The sequence below is a fragment of the Haliaeetus leucocephalus genome, unplaced genomic scaffold (genome assembly GCF_000737465.1).
Source record: "Haliaeetus leucocephalus isolate CR32 unplaced genomic scaffold, Haliaeetus_leucocephalus-4.0 Scaffold1000, whole genome shotgun sequence".
NCBI classification, from domain to species: Eukaryota; Metazoa; Chordata; class Aves; order Accipitriformes; family Accipitridae; genus Haliaeetus; species Haliaeetus leucocephalus.
Window position 1 is genome coordinate 3667564 of NW_010973436.1, and position 19784 is coordinate 3687347.

At 60.8% G+C, this 19784-nt stretch overlaps 1 protein-coding gene across 1 annotated transcript; it reads right to left on the minus strand.

Annotated features, from left to right (window-relative positions):
* Positions 1 to 1873: 1873 nt before the first annotated feature.
* Positions 1874 to 12122, minus strand: TFEB (transcription factor EB). The gene is made up of 9 exons (XM_010584711.1): positions 12061 to 12122; positions 7149 to 7393; positions 6817 to 7071; positions 6647 to 6727; positions 5804 to 5924; positions 5560 to 5616; positions 5018 to 5093; positions 4698 to 4845; positions 1874 to 4356 (listed from the first exon to the last, which is right to left on the minus strand). The coding sequence occupies exons 2-9, from the start codon at positions 7341 to 7343 to the stop codon at positions 3916 to 3918; spliced, it is 1374 nt and encodes a 457-aa protein (XP_010583013.1). The 5' UTR covers positions 7344 to 7393; positions 12061 to 12122; the 3' UTR covers positions 1874 to 3915.
* Between the last annotated feature and the right edge of the window lie 7662 nt (positions 12123 to 19784).

A 19784-nucleotide genomic window follows, 5' to 3' on the forward strand; every position in this document is an offset into this window, starting at 1 on the left:
TCCTTTATAATTTTTTTTTTCCCCCTCCCTTCTGAACATAAAGGGATGACAGTGCTCCAAGCCAGGGTCTTTTGCATTTCTGAGTTGGTTCTGTTAATTGGAAGGAGGGTTAAGAATCTGCAAGGTCGTTTCAATCTACATCTGACCTTCAGAGTAATCCTCTATGCCAACACCAGAGCATGTCATTAAAATGAGGCCCTCTACCATATCCCGGCATCCCTTTATTCTCTCCTTGTGCACATTAATTGCTCATAAGTTGATTTGATCTCCCTATTCTGCAAGAAGTAAATTGCCCTCTTATTTCGCCATTTTCATCCTGTTTTCTTAATTAGGCCCTTAAAAATCTCTAGGGCCTCAGCCGGGCCGCAGGCCTCATCCTGGGAATAAATTTTGATCTCAGCCTGATAAAGAGTGAGCAAACCCGGAGATTGAACAATGTCATTCTCCCCCCTCCCTCCCTCCACGCTATTCTCTTGACATGAAAAGGCTATCAGTTTTTCTCTGTGTTAATATAGGAAATAATTCACACTTCAGGCGTTGTTCTCTATTTAGTGTTCACACTCCCCAGATAAATCAAATCAGGGATTTTTTTTTTTTTAAGTGTCTGAAACTACTTACTCTTTCTCTTCCCCCCAGCCTTCTCGCACTCTTTTTTCCCCTCCTTCTTCTTTTAATAAAGTTTCCAAGATTAGCCCCTGTGATTTTCCATCCTGGGAAGTCTATTTTAAGGTGGATTTTCTTTTTTTTTTTTTTTCACGTGTGTGTGTTTAACACCATCACAGAGGGGAGCGGGGGGCAGCGGGAACCCGGCACGTGGCTCCGCACGCAGAGGAGCGCACGCAGGGTCTGCAAACGTGGCGTGGGACGAGTTTTGCCAGGCGCGGGCTCAGCCCCCTGCCCAGCAGGAGACTTGACGAGCGTATTTTTCCCCCTTTGCTTGCACTGGGCAGGAGGGTGCTCAGCCTGCAGCGGGTTTGCAAACAGGAGGGGGGAATGCCTTGCTCCGAAGGCTGCCTGTGCAGACCCCCAGAGAGGTTCTGCAGCACCCAGGGGTGATGCTAAGCCAGCCCCAGCAGCAAGGAGGGGACAGCGAAGCCCCCCACTCTGCCCCATGGACCACCCAACAGGTAGAAAACACACCTGAGCTCCCAGGACAGCTCCACCATCGCTCTCACCCAGCACAGACCAGTATGACCACGACCACCACAAACCTGCCCCCATGCTCAGCCCCGGAGACACAACTCCTTCCAGCTCTGCTCTCTGGGGCCTTGTGACTATTATTAATTAAGGGGCCAAGGCTGGTTCCAATTAAGCAATCAGCAGATGGGTCAGCACCTCACAAGTCCCAGCTGCGCTCAGCACCAGGAGTTGTGGACCTCCCCGAAGCTCCGGAGGGACCCCAAAAACCCCAAACCACCCCAGGACTGGTTGAATGAGAGGAACAGCAGTGCTTCCCCCTTCTAACCAAGCCAGGCTTTCCTGCAAAAAAACCCCTAGCCCCCAAGCAGCCCCCCAAATCCAGGGCAGCTCCTCTGCAAGACGGGGATGCTACTGCAGCCTGAGCTTCAGGCACAGCCGTGGCGTCACTGGGGGAAAGCGGTTTCGGGTGCTTTGAGCTCCACGACCCTCCCTCCTCCGTGACAAGAAGAAAACAGCCCACGCCGCAATGCTCCGGGATGTTGTAAATAAATATATTTTAATGATTCTTCTTCCATTCCAGTTCATTCTTTTATACATTTATTTATAAAACAGTAGTAAAATTTTTTAATCAGAGCACAGTGCATTAAAAAAAGAAAAGAAAAATAAAACAAACAAAAACTCCAAAAGATTAAAAAAAATAATAATAATCCACAACTGTTTACTCATGGCCAGGGGAGACGCCACGTCTCGTGCTGAGCAGCGGACAGTTCTGTGCCCCGAGCAGGGCGCAGAGCAGTCGCACGCCCCAGCCAGCCCCACGCGTGCCGTGTACCACCAGCGAGAGCCCAGCAGAACCACCCCACAGCCATGATAATCCCAAGCGACCAGGGATTTCGCATGCCCGCCCTGAAGCACCCGTGCGGACCCTCTGGTGTCCACAGATCACCCACGTCTATAGGTACTCAGCACAGCGTACGGGGTGCCACCGCCCTGCCAGGGGAGATTATTCTCTTTACAGGCACTAACGGCAGCGCGCAAAGGATGCCAAGGCCTCCCGTGAACATGCAGGGTGAAAACAGCCCCAAACCCACCAGCACACAGCCCGGAGCCCCTCGCCCAGCGCCCCGACGTCCCCTCCGCTCCCTTCCCTGCATCCCTGCAGGGCAGCGGCCAGACCCCGCTCTGCCCCAGCACTCCAGGACACCTCCGACACGTCCTCCTTCTTCTTTTCCCACTCTCCTCCCCAACTTCTGCACTTCCCCACACCCTCACGTCCGACAGGCACCTCTCCAGGGGGGCATCGGGGCTGTCCCCCACCTCGCAATCCCAAATCCAGCCACGAAGGAGCAAGTTTGTCCCTCCTTGGCTGGGCTTTCCCCTCGCGGTCCCAACTCCACGACATCCCCCATCCCTGGTCCAGGACGGGGTGCACCCACTGACCCCCATCCCTGCATGGGCTCCCAGCCACGGCTCCCACAGCCCGGGGAGGTGATGCTGTGCTATAGGGCAGGATCGCAAAGGGGTCTCCTCTCCCCAGCCTTCCCTCCCTCTCCCTGAAAAAATTCATGCGGTATTTTCCCTGTGAACAGCTTCTCTCTCCCCTGCTTAGCTCCCTCCCCGCCACCGGCCGGGCTGAGGAGACAGAAGATGATGCAGACCCCAAAGCAGGTCCCCATCACCGAGCCATCCGGGCTAGGGAACGAGCTGGTGACACTGGGAAGAGAAATAAACCCCACGAGCCAAAGGCAGAGAGCAGCAGCTCAGGTTTGGCAACCGGTACGAACCATTCCCTGGTCCCCGGCCACAGCCTGGACCTCCATGCCCAGATGTGGGTCAGGACATGGGCTGTCAACAAGTATCCCCCCAAAAAAAAGTGTAAAAACCCTTTGTCCTTCCACCCAAAGAGCCAGGGCTTGGTGTTACGGAGCAGAGGCACCTCTGCGGGGATGTCTCGAGGGAGGCTGAAGGTCACCCAGCACCATGCAGCCCTTTGTCCAGAGGCCAGCGAGGTTTCGGGGTGGTGGGTGCTGCCAAACCCCGAGGGGGTGTCCCCCCACAAGGTAGGGGTTACAGCAGGGGGTTGACTGAGCATCAAACACCCGATCCCAGCTGTTTTGGAAGCCTTCAACATCAACCCGAATTCATAGCCTCAGACCCAGCTCACTCGGACGACATCCCCCGTGCCCTGTGAATTAACGTGCTCCAATTAACACCTCTTCTCCCTCTGGCCCTGCGACCCGGAGAGGCAGCGGGTGCTCCGAGGAAGGAGGAACCGTGAAGGACGTGGCACCGTGAAGCATCCGCGGCGCTCAGAGGCCACTGCTGGGGACGTGGGCTCCCAGAGCGAGATGGCAAGGAGGCAGCGAGCCAGACAAAAAAGCTCTGAGCATTGTCCCTCTCCTGCCAGGGATGCAAAGGCTCCTGCCCGCTCCGGCTCTGAGCCAGCACCCTGGGGAAGGGCTTCGGTCCGGGAGGGTTTCACTGAAAGGCAAAGCAGCCGAGATCACACTCCCGGGCTGGGGAATCTGCAGTCAGGCCAACGCCACGGCAAGCCAAGAAGGTCCGCTCCAGCTCCTGGCAAAAAAAGCTTGCAAAAGACACGGCGGTACCCAGCGAGCCTTGATCCAAGACCCCCGTTGCATAGAGAAAAGGTACTCCTACGTAGATTCAAGTGCGCGGCAGGACGGGCTCCTCCTGCGAGAAGAGTGCCCTGTAACTTCACTAACCAAACTCGAAGGTCCAGTTCTCCCCCCCCAGCGTTGGAGCAGCTCCTTGTCACAGCATGTCTGCATCCTCCATGCTGAAGCTGCTCCGGCGACTGCTGGCCTTGGAGGCCTCCGGGGACATGGCCGAGAACAAGGGGTCGGAGGCCAGGGGCAGCATGGTGTCCTGCATCAACATCAAGTCCAGCTCCTTCTTGGATAGGGATGGGAAGGAAGCACTGTGGCCGGGCTCCAGGCTGTCCGGGAAGCCCCGGGAGCCATCATCGAAGCTCAGGCTGTGGGTAAAGTCCAGCTGATGGTAGGGAGACTGGGGTGGTGGAGGCAGCGCCGGCTGTAGCTGCGATTCAGGGTCCGGGGGTGGCAGCAGCGGCTCCAGTGTCCCCTCGTCCCCGCTGGCTTCTTGCTTGACCACCTGCTGAGCCAGCTCGGCCACGTTGACGCCCGAGGGCGAGGAGGTGGGCAGCCCGTGGACGCGCGCCTGCATCTCCAGCTCCTGCCAACAGAGCACAGGAGGTCTTTTGGTGGGGACGTCGCGCACAGGGACGCGGCACGGGGGCATTCACGGAGGTGGCAGGGACAGGGGGACCGAGAAGCTCACAGGGAAGGAGCCCGTGGAAGAGGTGAAGGATGGAAAATGGTGACCCATGCAAAGCTGAACAACACTCGCTGCGGTGACCTGAGCCTCAGACGTCTGGTTTGTCTGAAGACTGTTCCTGGTGACTTGACAGCCGTAAGAGGGAGGAGAGCCCCTGCCCATCCCCTTGGCGAGGCAGGAGTGAGCTGCTCATGGGGCTGGAGCAGAGCGGAGGGAGGGAAGAGCACAGGGAAGCTCACCTGGATGCGGAGCAGCAGCTGCTTATTCGTCATCTCCAGACGCCGTGAGTGATTCTCCAGGTCTCGTGACCTCTGCAAGTCCTTCTGCATCCTCTTGATGTAGTCCACAGATGCCTTCAGGATTGTCCCTTTGTTCCAGCGCACGTCCCTGCGGTGCAGGATGGAAAAAGAGATTGCCACCTCCATCCCAGCAAGGTGTCCCCTCACCCCTGCTCCACCAAAAAGCCCCTCTGCAAGTATTGCCTGCCCCAGGGCGGAGGGTCGAGCAAGCCCACGAGACCCACAGTTATCCCAGTCCCGCAGAAACCACTGATACGTACAGGTCGTTGGCTTTGGGGATCAGCATCCCCAACTCTTTGATGCGGTCATTGATGTTAAACCTTCGCCGTCTCTCGACTGCAGGGCAAGAAGAGAGGGATGGCGGTGAGGAGGTGTCAGGAGCAGGAGAGGCTTGATGTCCCACAGCCCCCACCGGCCACGCTGCTGCTCCCAGCTCGTGGGGCTGGGAGCCACAGTCGTGCCCCAACCAGACCCTCCGGAGTTGGGGGGCTCAGGATAAGAAACCTCTGGGGCCAACCCTTTGGCACCTTGCTCCCATCCATCGCCCCAGCAGGTCTGACCTTCCCCCAGTGCTAACGAGAAGGACAACAGGGTGTCTCCTGCACTGCAGACATTTTGCGGAGCCGGGAAAGAGGGAGCCATGGCAGGGGGCTGTGGGGGTGTTTCCTGAGGGTGAGGTGGGCTGGGAAGGGGAACCCAACTCAGAGGGAGGGGGAACGAGGATGAAGAGCAATGGGGAAAGGGCTGCAGGGGTGGGAGAGGGAAGGCCATGCCACTCATGGGCAGCCAGCACCGAACTCACTCAGGTTGTGATTGTCTTTCTTCTGGCGCTCTTTTGCCAGGGCTCGGCTCTCAGCATCTGTAACCGAGACCCACAACGTCACCCGGAGGGGACAAGGCTGCATCTCGCCCCACGAGCATCCCAGGCTGGTGTCGGAGCAGCCCAGCACCCCCCAGAGCCGCCCTCCCCACCCACGGGGACAGGGCAGCCCCGGCCGGTTTTGGCACTCGCCATCACCTCGCCAGCTCTGGGGCTGGGGACGTACCTGTCAGCTCTCTCTTCTGGGTGAGGTCGGCGGGGCAGGAGCTGCTGGTGACACCTACGAGAGAGGCTGTCACCTGGGGGTCCCCGCTATAGACATTCATGTGACTGCTGGACATCGGCAGCTGAAAACCAGAGGGACAGGCGGGTTAGCTCCATCCGGGGCTGCGGGACTGGGGTTCAAGCCCGGCTGCTTGGCCTCTGGGATGCGAGCGCGTAGCCCAGGCAGGTGTAATTGTCTTCCTGGGCCCTTAAAACAGCTATAATCAGAGTAGCAAAGAAAACAGGACTTCAAAGGGCACAGCTGATCCCCTCCCACGGCCAACATCTAAAATAGGGCAGATGAATCACATCCGAGAAGGGCTCGGCAGGATGAATCCCACTGGGAGGCACATGCTGCCATACGGATCTGACCCGGGAGACGGCGCTGCTCCGAGGAAGTTTCTGGCTGGGAAACCTCTCCCAGCACTAACATCCCCCTGCGCTGCAGTGGACGCTTGGTCCCTCCCCATGCCCCTCTCCTGTCTCTCTGGCTTTTTATGAGGTTTCCCAACTATCATTAAAGAGGAGAAGCAGCTGAAGAACTGGCTCTTGCCGTTGCAAAAGGACGATCTCGCTGCCTCCCTTCCCACAGCCCCAGGTCCCCAGGGACACCCGTCCCAGGGACGAGGCTGGGTTTGGCTGGCACCCGGGCATCGCTGCAGGGATGTGGAAGAAGGACAGGTCCCCTCTGTGCCACCTCCATCCCCAGCAAGCATGGGGGTGCGGGACACCCCCAGGCCACCCTCCCTCGCTCCCTCCCGCAGCCCAGGGTCTGGTCTTTTCCTAACGCGCATCAGAGACTTACTGTGTTGGGCATGTGGACTTCAGGGTTCATATAGCCCAAAACGTCATCCAGGCGCATGATGTCGTCGATGACCTCATCGAACTGAAAGGGAAAGGCGTAAGGTGCCAATGGGCTTCTCTGCCCTTTCCAGCACCTTCGCCTCCCCCAGCAGCATGCTGGCACCTCCTCACCTCCCGCTCGGGGTTGGAGCCGATGTTGAGCATGGCCATGGGGCTGTTGGGCGCGCTGTTGCCCGCCGAGGAGGACATGACGTGGCTGGGTCGGACGCCGGGGGACGCGGCGGGGGGTGGCTTGGGCGAGTGGCTGACGGGGCTGACGTGGGCAGCAAACTTGTTCCCGTAGGTTTCGGAGAGATAAGCCTGAACCTTCTTGTCCCGTGACTTCTGGAGGTGGTACGTGGTGGGGTTCTCCAGGTAGGACTGAACCTGCAAGGAGACAAACCATCAGGGATCTCCCACATCACCTCGGCCCCGGGGCAAGGGGGACACCCCCAGCACTGTACCTTGAGGACCTCTCCAGGCACAGGTGGCGGGGACTGGTAGTGGACGGGGGTGTTGATGGCCGGGGTGGAGGCCACCGGCATCCGCTGCTGCTGCATGTAGTTCATCATCATCTGCTGCTGCACCCGTTCCCTCTCGGCCTCCTGCTGCGCTTGCTGCTTCATCAGCTCCATCCGCAGACCGATACGGGACGCCATGGCGCACCAGGGGGGTGGGACGCGGGCGCCCGCTGAGCACGGAGGTGACCCTGAGAGGAGGACACGGCACATCAGCGACAACCACTTTTGCAGCAGGGAAACTGAGGCACGGGGAGGGAGCAGACATCCCGGAGCACCCGTACCAGCCAGTGACTAAGCCAGGACAATCGCCCCAACGCCAGACGGACGGGTCTGCCCTCCTGCCGCAGCTCCCCGTCATGCCACCGCTCTCCCTGGGGACACCCTGGTGGGGTGGGGGGGACGGGGAAAGCAGGGAGCAGCCGGGACCCCGCACCCGGCCAGCGTGGACTCACGTACCGCCGGGTTCAGCTGGAGCGTGCTTTGAGCCACCAACTTCCAAAACACCGGAGCAAAGCGAGAAGGGCCAGGAAAAAACCAGAACCCGGGTGCGGAGCAAAAGGGAAAGAGAAAGCAAGGAAAGAGCAGGAAGAAAAGGCCGGCGGGTGCCAGGAGCCGGAGGCAAGCTTTAACCCTCAGCCCGGCTGCCCCAAAACCTCAGCTCTGGCACGGGGCGAACAACGCGGCTTCTGTGCGGGGCCGGCACGCGAGCGCGGAGGCCGGGGGGGGGAGGCGTGCGAGGCCCCCGCACCGCACAGACCAGCCCTTGTTCCCCCGTACAAAGGGGACGGCGGCCCGTGGAGGGGGGGATGAGGATGGAGGGGTGAAGGGAGCTGCCATACCCAGGGCTCTCCGGGACACGATGATGGGTCTCCACGGGGCTGGTTTCCCAGACGGCGCTGGGATGGGGATGCGGGAGATGCCGGGCGGGATGGGGGGGTCTGGACCACAGCATCCGCAGGGTGGGAGGGAAAGCGGAGCACGGGACCCAAAGCAACCGCTGCCAGGGGAACGGGCAGGAGCCAAACACCCGGGGTTTGCTCTGCGGCAGCGTAACCTGACAAATCTGGAGGGTTTTGCTATTTAAATACAATGCGTAATTGCAGACAAAGGGGCCACGGCGGACACAACACACCGGGGTTTCGGTGAGGCATCTGATACACAGTGCCACGCGATATCCTAAGGGGGAAATTAAATCAAGCCAGCATGGACAGAAATACGATTACATGGATCAAGAGCCAGCTATTGAACAGCAAGAGAAAGGTAATTAATTAGACATGGTGGCCCATCTGAAGGGGGATGGGAGAAGAAGAGCCTGGGACAGTTATCAATTGGAGCTTCGTTAAGACAGCTGTCGCAAACGGCCTTAGAGGACAGCACAGGGGAATGTTTGAGACGAGCAACAGCAGAGCCCTGGAAAAGGACCCAGCGATGCCGGGGACAGCCCACAGCGGATAAAACAAGGCTGAGGGGGGATAAACCACAGCAGATGCACACGGGAGATGTAATAACTCCAAATATTAAGGGCAGGGTGAGAAGAAAAGCCTCCAAGAGCCACAGGGAGACGGGATGAGCCATCGCAGCGTGGAGGGACCGATGGTGCTTTGCAGACCCAGCTCACGCCGCACAGCCGGGGCACGGCCAGGGCAGGGAGCGAGAGGCGCAGCGGCCACACAAGACGGCCATTTTCGGGGGTTTCCAGAATTGGGGAGAGCAGGAAAGGGATTTCAAGCTGTGCGTGGGAAACTTTGCGGTCAGCCCCCGTGTTTGCAAGCAAGCAGCTACTTGTGGCCCTACAAAGCACCGTGAGCAGCAGCAGGGCTGAGCGCTCCCCGCGGGTGGCTGCACGGGGACCCCGGTTCGATGGGCGCAGGGTTGGGGGACGAGACGAGGAGGAGGAGGAGGAGGAGGAAGCCCGAGCAGCCAGCACCTCCAGCACTGGGGAAACTCGGTGTCAAGGGTGAGGATGGAGCTGCCCTGCTGTGGAGCTGGGAGGGTCCAGGCTTTTCTCAGGAAGGGCAGCCGGTATGTGGGGACGGGAGGGTGTCACGTGAAGTGTGCCAAAGCACAGTCACCCACGGCACCCACTCGCACCCACTGGCCCGGGTCCCACCGCCCCGCCTGGCTGCAGGACCCCCCCGCTGCTCCCTTATAAGAAATGGGGATGGGGGGAGTCGAAAGCGCTGCCCTCTCCGCCGGGAAGCTCCCAAGAAGGGGAGCTGCTGAGGGTGAGGATGGGGAAGGGTTGCCAGAGCTGGGCCTGATAAGGAGAGGGGGGAAATTAGGTCAGGTTTAAAATAACCTGCTTGGTTCTGCTTGGCTTCCCCCCCGCCCCCCGAAACGTCGAGCAGCTTCTGCTTTCGCTCTGAGTCAGCCCGGGTGGGAGAGTGGCAGGCGGGAGGGAGGCAGCCGGCAGTGGGAAAGGATGGGGACCCGGCCAGCATCACGGTGCGGGCACCCCACCCCGGGGGACACGTCCCACCTGGGGACACGTCCCGCCATCCGTCGGTCCAGGGGAGCAGAAATAAAGCACGTGGGATGGCAGCTCCATCCGGGATGCCTGCTATTCCTGAGAAGGCGAAAGATGTTAGCATCCTAGAAAAAGCACACCCAGCGGCTTTCCCGCTGAGCCGGAGCCATCCCCGCGCCAGGGGCAGCTCCAGCTTGGTCCCTACCCGGAGGGCACCCCGGCAAGGGTCCATCCCGGTGTACGGGCAGCAGCTTGCCTGGCTCCGAGCGGGCAGCACGGCCGGCCAAGGCATGTCCAGGCATTGGGTTTCCTGGTGGGTGCTGCCAGGGCACCTGCTGGGCCAACGTCCCCATCGGTCACGGAGAGGGAAGAGCAGAGGAGGGGAGGGAGGAAGGCAGCGGGGGGTCCGGGGGGGTCGACGGAGCAATGGGAAGGGGATGGAGAGGGAGAAGAGGGGCTGAAGGGCAGGAAGGTAGGAGGGAGCAGGGAAAGGGTGGACGGTCCCCAGCAGCTCTCCATACCCCAACTCCACCTTTCCTGTCCGGAGAGCGGGGACCAGCAGCAGGGGGGACGCAGGGAGGCTTTTCCATGCCTGGAGCAGCCGGTACCCAGGTGGGCCCTCAACCCCCCTGCCCATAGCACAGGGTGTGCTGCCCATCACCGACCATCGGCGGGACACGCCGTGGAGCTGGGCTGATCCTGACCCCAGCTGCAGCCCCCAGGTCCGGGGTGGGGAGCCCAAAGCACCAGCCCAGGGTCAACCGAGGAATGCAGGGACCGATTTCCCAAAGGAAACTCTACCTCTGCTCTGAAAACCCTACAACCCTGCCCCTAGTTCCTTGGGGTGGGGGAAAAAGCTAATCTCACTCCGTTGCAGGATTGCATCCTAAAGCCAGAGCAGCATTTTGAGTGAAAACCTCCCTGGGTGCTGGGGAGCGGTGGGCTCCATCAGTGCCTGGGGGCTGCCCAGGCACCAGCCGCACTCCACCACCGCACACCAGACCCACCACTGGGACAACGCGCAGGGCCGGAGCCAGGGAATTAATCTCCCTTCAGAATATCTCTGCTGCTATTTAGCGACACGGTTATTTCTGGACCTTTCTTGCTTTTCCTCTGAGGGTGTTATTTCATCAAGAGACCAACACGCTTCCCCCCACGCCGGGGCAGCACTCGGGGGTGGCTCCAGCCAGAGGATCCCCCGTGCCACCCAGAGCTGCCTTGTCCCCCGCAGGACTTTGCGTGGCCCTGAGCTGTCCCCTGTCCCCACGGGAGCCCAGCATCACTGCAACCCAGGCTGCCGATGCAGTTTATAAAGCGACAGCCGGTGGCGCGGGGTCGGCTGCTCAGCAACCGCCGGTACTTTCTCGAGTGACATCGGGTGCTGCTCCGCAACGCGTGAACCGCTGCGGAGAGCCGGCGTGGGGCACCCAGTGCCACCCCAAAGGGACAAAACACCCGGAGCCGCACTACTGTCCCCACACCCACGCAGCACCCCACCACCTCCTGCCCGAGCGCATCGCTGCGCCCAGGTGTGGGTTAGAAATAAAAGCTGCCGTAAGGCAGTTTCCAGATTTAGCCCTTGCAAAATACAGCGGGATCGCGTTACCCTCCCTGGGCAGCCCGTGGGGAAGCGGTATCCACGCTGCCTGTCCTGCCTGCACCATATGGGCACACAAACACATATAGAGCAAGCGCAGCGCATCTCCTGCCCACTCCCTCGAAAGCTGAAGAGAGAAGAGGGGACCGATGCCCCGTGATGCCCCGAAGACAGAGCTGAGAACCCCCAAACTCATTGCACCGAGGAGCCGCCGGCCCAGCCCCGCTCCCTCGCATGTGTTTATTTCCTGGTCGATTGTGGCCGTTTATGAGCGGAAAAATCAATCGGCAGCTTCAGCCAGGAGTGGGGACCCCCAGGGAAGGAGGGGAGCTGGGTTGGGGGCCACGCTGCCCACCCACCCGCCGCTCTGGGCCGCTTCATTGACAACCAAGAGGGCGGCGAAAAGGAAAAGGGAGAAGAAAGAAGTGAAAACAGCTCTCTGCTTCTTGCTACCGACAGCAAGCGCCCGCCGAGCCTTCCTTCCTCGTTTTTCATTTTCAGATGCCGGGGGGTTGGGGAGGAGAGACGCGGGGACGGCGAGCGAGGGAGCCCGACGCACCCCAACCCGGGCAGGACCGAGCACCCACCGCCGTTTCGGGGCAGGCAGCGGCTGGCTGGGTGCAGGCAGCCGGGAGCCCGGTGCTGTTTGCTCCGGACTGAGATTTCCAACGGCACCGAGCTACCGCCCCGCCGGGCACCCACAAAGCCACCCCATGGGTGCCCGCAGCCCAGGGACGGGCTCCGCTGCCACCCCGCTGTGTGGGGAAGGGGGACAATGGGGCAGGGGTTACCTGGGGGTGGGATGGCAGCACCGGGGGGCCTCTGGGTGCCAGGGCCAGCGGGTCGCAGCTCCTCCGTGGTCCTTGCCGGGGCCAGCCCCGTGTTTCCTCATTTTCAGGACCCTGCTTTTAAGGCAGTAGCAGCCACATGGGTTGCAGGGTGGGGGGGGGGGGGAAGTTGCAAAAAACCTCCAAACCTGCTTGTTTTTCTCACTGCAACACAGGAGTTAGCAATCGAGCTGAGAAAAAGCGTGGCAAAACCAGATGCAGCCACCACCGCCGGGCTCACCGGGGTGCTGGAGCCGAGGCTGGGTCTGCCCCATCGCATCCCCTCGGGAGCTGCAGTGCTGCCTGCAGCGACATCCCTGCCTGCAAATACACAGAGGGGCAAAAGCCATCCCTGGTCACTCCAGAGGATGTGGTACGCAGGGATCCCTCACCCTCCGTGTGCCTGGAGCGGGTGCAGAATAAGCACCAGCATTATGCAGCCGGATTCGGCCCCGCATGCTGCTGGGCAATACGTGGGGTCCCTCCAGCACCCACAGCCAGTCCCCACCAGGACAGCAACACCAGTGCTGGCCAGCCAGGATGGCAATGACAAAGCCAGGAGACGACAAGGACGCCTGCGTGACGCCCCACACAGCTAGCACGGTGCCGGGGACCCCCCCCACGCCCCCGTTATGCAAAGCTGCTTTGCATCACGTCCCTGTGCTGGCTGTACCACTGTCCCATGAGGACACCGCAGCACGTCCCCGAGCACCCTGAGCAGATCAAGGTCCCCCACCTGCCCCCCAGCTGTGGAAGCTCCCCCGGGTCAGGCCGGTAAGCCACTGCTGTGCCCCCCCCGCCGCCAGCAACGCGGCTGGCACCCATCCGCTCCCGTGCGGCTAGGACCGGCCGCGCGGCATCTCCTTTGGGGCACTCACCCTGACTTGGCAAGGCCACCACAGGGGTGATTTATGCCGTGCCGGCGTACCCATGGTGTCAGGGGTCGGGTAACACCGGCAGCCAGTGGGAAGAAGGCTGGTGTCCTTCATCTTCATGCAGAGGAGCACACGGATCTGTGGTTGACAGCGGGGCAGGGTCCAACCCGGGGTATTAAGAAGGGATTCCTCACCTAGCCAAACCCTAGCCACAGGGCAACCTCCATCCTTGGAGACCCTGATCTAACGCCAACATTGGCCGTGCTTGGGGCTGGACCAGAGACTCCAGAGGTCCCATCCAGCCTACAGCCCTCTGGGATGAGGATGGGGTGGTGGGAGAGGGGGTGAGATGGCCCCGTTTCCAACCCCAGAGAGTAACAGTGCCCTCCCAACCACCCACCCAGCGGGCAGGAGATGGGTCAGGCAGGAGATGGGTCAGGCAGGAGATGGGTCAGGCAGGAGATGGGTCAGGCAGGTGGATGGCCAGAGCCACCCCAGCCCCAGCCAGAGCCGCCTTCCCCATGCAGAGAGCACGCAGCCCTGAAAGGGAGAAGGAGAAGGCGGAGGGACTTGGCAAATAAAAGCCGGGGTCAGTTGACAACGCCAATGAGAGACTGAGTCACCGGGACTGTTTTTAGCCCCGGCATCTCAGAAACGTGGACAGCGGCGTTGTTAACAGGCACTTGGGTCAGAGGCCAAATGTTTTCCCTTCCATGCGTTAAATACCGCTCCTGGAAGCGACCCAGGTATCCAGCACAGTAAAAACATTAACACAAGTCTTGTAAGGCAGCAGGACCCTGGCTAAAGCGGTCCCCAGACTGCCCAGGTAAGCTTGACTCACCAGGGAGGTAACAGGGACCCGGTGGAGGAAAAAGCATCAGTCCCTGGGAAACAAAAGCCAGGGCTGAGTGTCCCTTGTCACAGTGTCACCCCCAGGGCAGAATAAATGGGGTCCATAAAAATGCCCCCCTGGTTCCGGTGGTGCCAAGGTAGATCCATGAGAGCCCACCCGTGCGTGGCAGCCGTTGTGGGGTTAATAATACGCAGCCTAGCTCCGATGCCTCTCCTTCACCCCAAAAAGCCTCTCCTTCACCCCAAAAAGCCCCTCTGCCCGGCATGGCACAGCTGGGGGATGGCATGCGTGCCATCACCCCAGCCGGGCACGGCAGGTGGAGGCTGGCACCGCGGGCCAGGTCCGGGGGCAGTCCCCGGAGCAGGTCTGGGGGAGGCAGGGGGACCCCTGGGACCCCACCGCAGAGGGGCCACATCCTGCTTCTATGGCCGCTCCAAACCAGAGCAAAAGCCCTGGGTTTTTGGGTGGTTGGCACGGTGCGGGAGCCCTGATTGAAACATCACTGTCCGACTGACCATCCGGGGAATTCACAGCCCGCTAGCGCAAACAGCCCGAGCCAACAAGTTCCTGCCCTCCCCTCCCACCCCCCCGCCCGACAGCGGCAATTAAAAATAAAAGTGTTAACAGGCAGAAGGACGTTCCTCGGGCGAGGATGAGCCAACAGCAGCGCAGGGGCCGGGGACACTCTGCAGCCCAGCACCACCCCGGGCTGAGTGATTAATCAGCCCCGTATCGTGTCCGCCTTTCAGCGACGAGGCGAGGAGAGGAGCGGGGTGACCTTGGAGGGGCCTCGGCCGCACCGGCGAGGAAAACGCCGCGCGGCCGCGCCGTGTCCCACTCACCTCGGCAAAGGTCGCGCGCTCCCAAGCGCGCGGGAGAGAGCCGGGAGCGGGGGGCCCCGCGTGCGACCCACGGCCAAAGAGCAAACCCCGTCCTGCTCCACCGCGGGCTGACTCCAGGCAACTTGGGTGTTGGGTTTTTTTTTTTTTCCAATAACTGCATGAATGAGCAATAAGGGGAACTGGCAGGACAGCATCATCCCTGGCCCCCAGCTTGGTTCCAGCAGGGCAGATGCAACGTACCATGGCGCTGGGATTTAGAGGCACCGCGTGTCCCAAAATCCTAGAAAACGCCCCGGAAAGTGGGGATGCTCAGCAAAACCAGCCCTTGAGCTCCACGCGCCCCAAGTCCACGGTGCCACCTGCCACGAGCAGAAGGCGCAAGGTGACAGCGGCCACCCCGTGCCTCCCCACCGGTGCCATTCCCAGCGCCGCCCCCACTCCTCCTTCCTCCCTCCCTCCCACCGCGGCCCCGTGCTGCTGGAAGGAGGTAATATTTATAAATACGCCGTGTCCAGCCCCTAGCGCCCGGCCAGGAGGCTTCTCAGAAGGCAGATTTCATGTAACCGTACCGCTGCCGGCAGCCCCAGCGCCGTGGCCGCCCCATCCACGGGAGCCACAGCTGTTCCCCGGCCCCAAGAATAAACAAGTTGGGGACAGCCTGTGACTTGTCCTCCCAAACAGCCCCAGGGCTGTCCCCGCTGCCATCCCAGCCCCAACAGCACCCATCACGCCCAGGGGAGCACCCAGCCATCGCCGCTTACCCACAGAGGAGAGCTTTCTCCTCTCCCCTCCTTTCCCCCCGGCTCAGCCTGGCACTCTTCTGCTCCGTGAAGGTCAAACTCGTCTCTCGGGAGCCCCCGCTGCCAATCCAGCCCCTGCCCTGGCACCGTGCCGCTGCAACCGGGTCGGGTCCTCGCTACGGGTGCTGCCGCCTCCCCGGCACGAGTTACGCCGGTTTGACCGTCTTGGAGCCCAGAGGTTTTTTTTCCTCCCACCAGGCTGGGCTTTCTCCAGGCGAGATCTTCGCCTGCTCCGAGCCTGGAGCGGTCCCCGAGGAGCGGCGGCGGGGCCGGGGCTGAGCATGGCACCCACCCTGCTGCAGATAAGGCGAGAGCTGCAGCCAGCGTCGAGCCCGCTGGCACCCAACCTCCGCTCCTCCCGTGGGGTTCGCAAGCCGGCAGCAGGGAAACGCTCCCTTGCGCGCCAGGCGGCTGCAAACCCTGCTCTGCCGGCCCAACCCGGCTGCAGCCCCCTCATTTCCCCCTAAAAATTCCCCATCCCACGTGATTCCCCCAAAATCTCGAGGAAACAGGCTGGGCAAAAGCCAGACCTGCTGCTCTCGGTTGTCACTAAGGCTCCAAAAACTCCCCTGCCCGTCCTCAAACTCATTGCCAGCCATCGGACCCTGCACCGGGGAGCACCCACAGCCCCTCCGCTTGCTCCCAGCGTGGCACTGGGGGGGTCTGAAGGTGCCCAGGCTGGGTGCCCCCTCGGCCCTGGTAATTTCAGCAACTGGGTGCTACGGCAGCAGCTGTACAAACTCAAAGGCTGCACGCTGAAAGGAGAATTTACAACCGAAGCAGAGTCCCCGAATAACGCTGTGCCGGGCGGAGGGGAAGGGGCTGAGCCAGGGCAGGGTGATGGGAAACCTTTGGCTTCACAACTGTTTATACAAGAAGTAAATCACTTTCGTTAATAGTGTGCACGTATGGGAAGGAAAAAGAGGGATGTAACTAGCAGGGAAGGATGCTGCCTGGGCGTTTCAGGTTTATCCGGAAAGAAAGTTGCACTGATTTAACTAAAGGAGGGGATTTAAGCAGACAGCAGGGTGTGGGGAGTTTGTTCAGAGTTGAATGCACTTGTAGGAAGGGTGACAAAACCCCGGGAGCAATTCTTAGAAGACTCTTTAAAAATAAGATGGTACAGCCTCTTTGCAAAGACTGGAGGGACGGTGGGGCTGGGGCGGGATATGCCACTGAAAGACCCTGAACCCTCCCCAGGCGACCCCGTCCAGGCAAACCCACCCACCGCCCGCTGCAAATCGCCTGGGCCGCACCGCGGTACTCGTCCCCATGCCCCATAGCACCCACCTCCCCAAAACGCCTCCCGAACCGCCTGCCGTGCCTCCAGGGACGGAGCATCCCCCCCCATTTCCCGAGGGGGCTGCCGAGCTCTGTCTCCATCCTACAGACCTACAGCACGACACAAGCTGCCGGCAGCCAGGATCTGGCCCCACACCATCCTCCCAGGCCAGATTCCCCCCCACCACGACATGCCAAGCTGCTTCTGGTGAGGTCCTTCCAGGCAGGCACCGCGCAGCCCTGCTCACCTCCCTCGCTCAGGTCTCGGCCCTCCCGCGCTCTTCCTCTGCCCGCAGGGAAATGGTGTGGTTTCTTTACTCTTTCTTTTCTTTTTGCAATTTAATATTTATAGCTTTGCTCCACTGCCTGTTCGTTCAGCAGAAAGTGAGGGGGAAGATGTTTGGAGAAGGGATGGCTTCTTCAAAGGCGGCTGTCAGCATCGGGTGGACAGGACCGGGGCCAGCATCAGTGCCGGGATCACCCCCATCGTTCCCGGTTTTCTCAGCAATGCATCGCCTTCACCTCCAGCCAGCTCGGGGGTCTCGCTAGAAGGAACCAGAGCTCATCCTGGAGCGCGGAGCTCGCCCTCCTGCATCCCTGGGCTGGCCAGGTCGGGGGACCCTACATGCATGCAAATCCTTAAGGAAAAACTGCTCTGACCGAAACCCAAGTGCCAGGCACCAACCCTGCGGTGGGGCACGACCTTGCAATGAATCAGGGGGAACCGTTGGGGCTCTTTCTGGACATACCAGTGGGCAGAAAAAAAAAATAAAAATGAGCGTGTATTTCCTGTATATTCACGAAGAGATCATCCTTTTCGTCCCTTCAAGCGTTACACCACCAGCGCATTCCCCTGCTTCGGCCGTGAGGGTGACAACAACCGCGGCTCGCCCCGGGAATCGCCGGCTGCGGGGGGCATGCGCCCCGGGCACCGGGACCGCACCACGGCTCGGCAAAGCCTGAGCTCCTGCTTCCCTTGGGCTCGACGGGGTGATGCCACCACAGAAAGGCCACCGCGGGACGCCCACGAGGCTGGAGCCGGCACGGCACGACGCGGTGGCGGGCACGCGTCGCACCTCCGAACGCTCTCTGCTCTTTTACAGGGCTGTAAAACACCCGAGCGCTGGCTCCTGCGGCTGCGGAGAGCCCCGTAAATCTCCCTCAGCAAACAGAGGGTCGGGGAAGCCGTCACGAAACAGCTGCCACGGGTCGACACCGGCACGGGCTGCGGCCACGGCATGCCACGATGCTGACCCGGGGACGTGCCAGCGGCACGGTGCCACTGCCAGGCTGCAGCGCCCACGCCGGGGACACCGCTGCGCTCCTTCAACCCTGGCAAGTCGCTTCCCCCTCGGCCCGGTTCCTCTTTGACCGGGGAGCGGGATAACCCCGTGCAGGGCAGTTACGAAATGGCTCCTTTTTGGTGGGGGCAGCTGGAGGTGTGTCCCCCCGCTCCTCCCCAAAAAAAAAAACCCAAACCACAAACTCCAGGTGCCCCCGGGAACAGAGCCCAGAGGTGATGGGGATGTGCCGGGTGCTGGGAAAGCTCCGTTCCTCCCCACCATCCATCTGCACCCCCCAGGAAAGGAGGGAGAAACGACGATCCAGGGCTGAGATCCCCCCCCCGTGCCATCACAACATCAAGACCCCAGCACCCCCCCCCCCACCCCCCCACGACACGGGGAGAGCCGCAGGGACCCAGAAGAGTGTTTCTACCCCCAGTTCACGTGCTTTTGGCGGGGGGGGGGGGCACCCCCAACCAGGCCTCCCCAGCCCCATTTCTCTGCAGTGGCTGTTTCTTTCCCCGCAGGGCTGTGCTGCTCGGGCTCCACGGCCACCCCACCCTCAGCCCTGAAAATGTCCCCCCTGCTCCGATGATTCATCACTTTGTCGCTCACGCACGCAGGGCTCTTCCCTTTCCCCACAGCACCGAAAAACCAGCAAACGGGGAAACCTCGTCACGGCAAAAGGCCGGTGGGGCAGGGCAGGGGGGAACCAGGAACACACGTGCCGTAAACTCGGCGCCGTTGGAGCGTGGAAAAAGAAATAAAAGACCTGGCTGGAATCACAACCTCCATCCCCAAACACCCGGATGCTGGAGTTGTAGCCAGCCCCACCCCGGAGCGGTTTCCTACTGATAAGGGCAGGAGGCAAAGCCAGCATCCCTCGGGAGGCAAAGCCAGCATCCCTCGGAAAACACGGCCGGCTTTCCTCCCCAGCACGTGCCACTCGCCGTCGCCCACCGCGGCCATCGGCACCCACCCCTAGAGCCTAAATCTGGTCGTTTCTCAACTTCAGCAGCCCAATTCCCAAAGGTCCGTTGGTTCCAGCATGGTTATCCCTGCCGGATTCCCCAGCAGCAGGTAAGCGCAAGCTCAGCTGCCACCGGCACCCGCAGCAGGGAAAAACCAGCCCCGCTCCCTCCTCCGGACGCAGGAGCAGCCGTGCATGAAGCCAAGCAAACATGGCAGGGGAAACTAGAGGGAAGAGGGGGAAAAAAAAAAAAAAAAAAATCCCCCAAACTCCACACCTTCGCTGTCTGCTCCACACTCTGCTGTTATATAAAAAAATCACTAACTCCCCCCACGCCCCAAGGGCCGGGAACGCGCAGAAGCGCTGCGATTCCTGGAAACAGGCCCTGCTTGTCCCCGGACCTGCATGGGCTTATTTATTTATCTTAGAAGAGCACAACAATAACCACCATATTTTCTCTCTTTTTTTTTTTTTTTTTAAGGAAATTTCCCCATCATCTGACTCACTGAAGCTTTAGAGGACATGGGTACGAGGGCTGTCGTAATCCTTCCTGCTTCGCAATTAATTCATGAAGATAATTAATCGGTGGCCATAGGTTAAGCGCAGCCCCCTCCTACGCCCCTGCCAAACTCCTGCTGCCTCAGTGGAGCAAATTGCAGGCTGCGGGGGTGTGGGGGGGGTCATCTTTGGTGATCCCCTAAAAGCTGTATGCCATGGGACACCCCAACTCTTCCACTGCCTTTTGCAGACCCCCCAAAACAGCAGGGCTGGGGGGTAGCCAGCT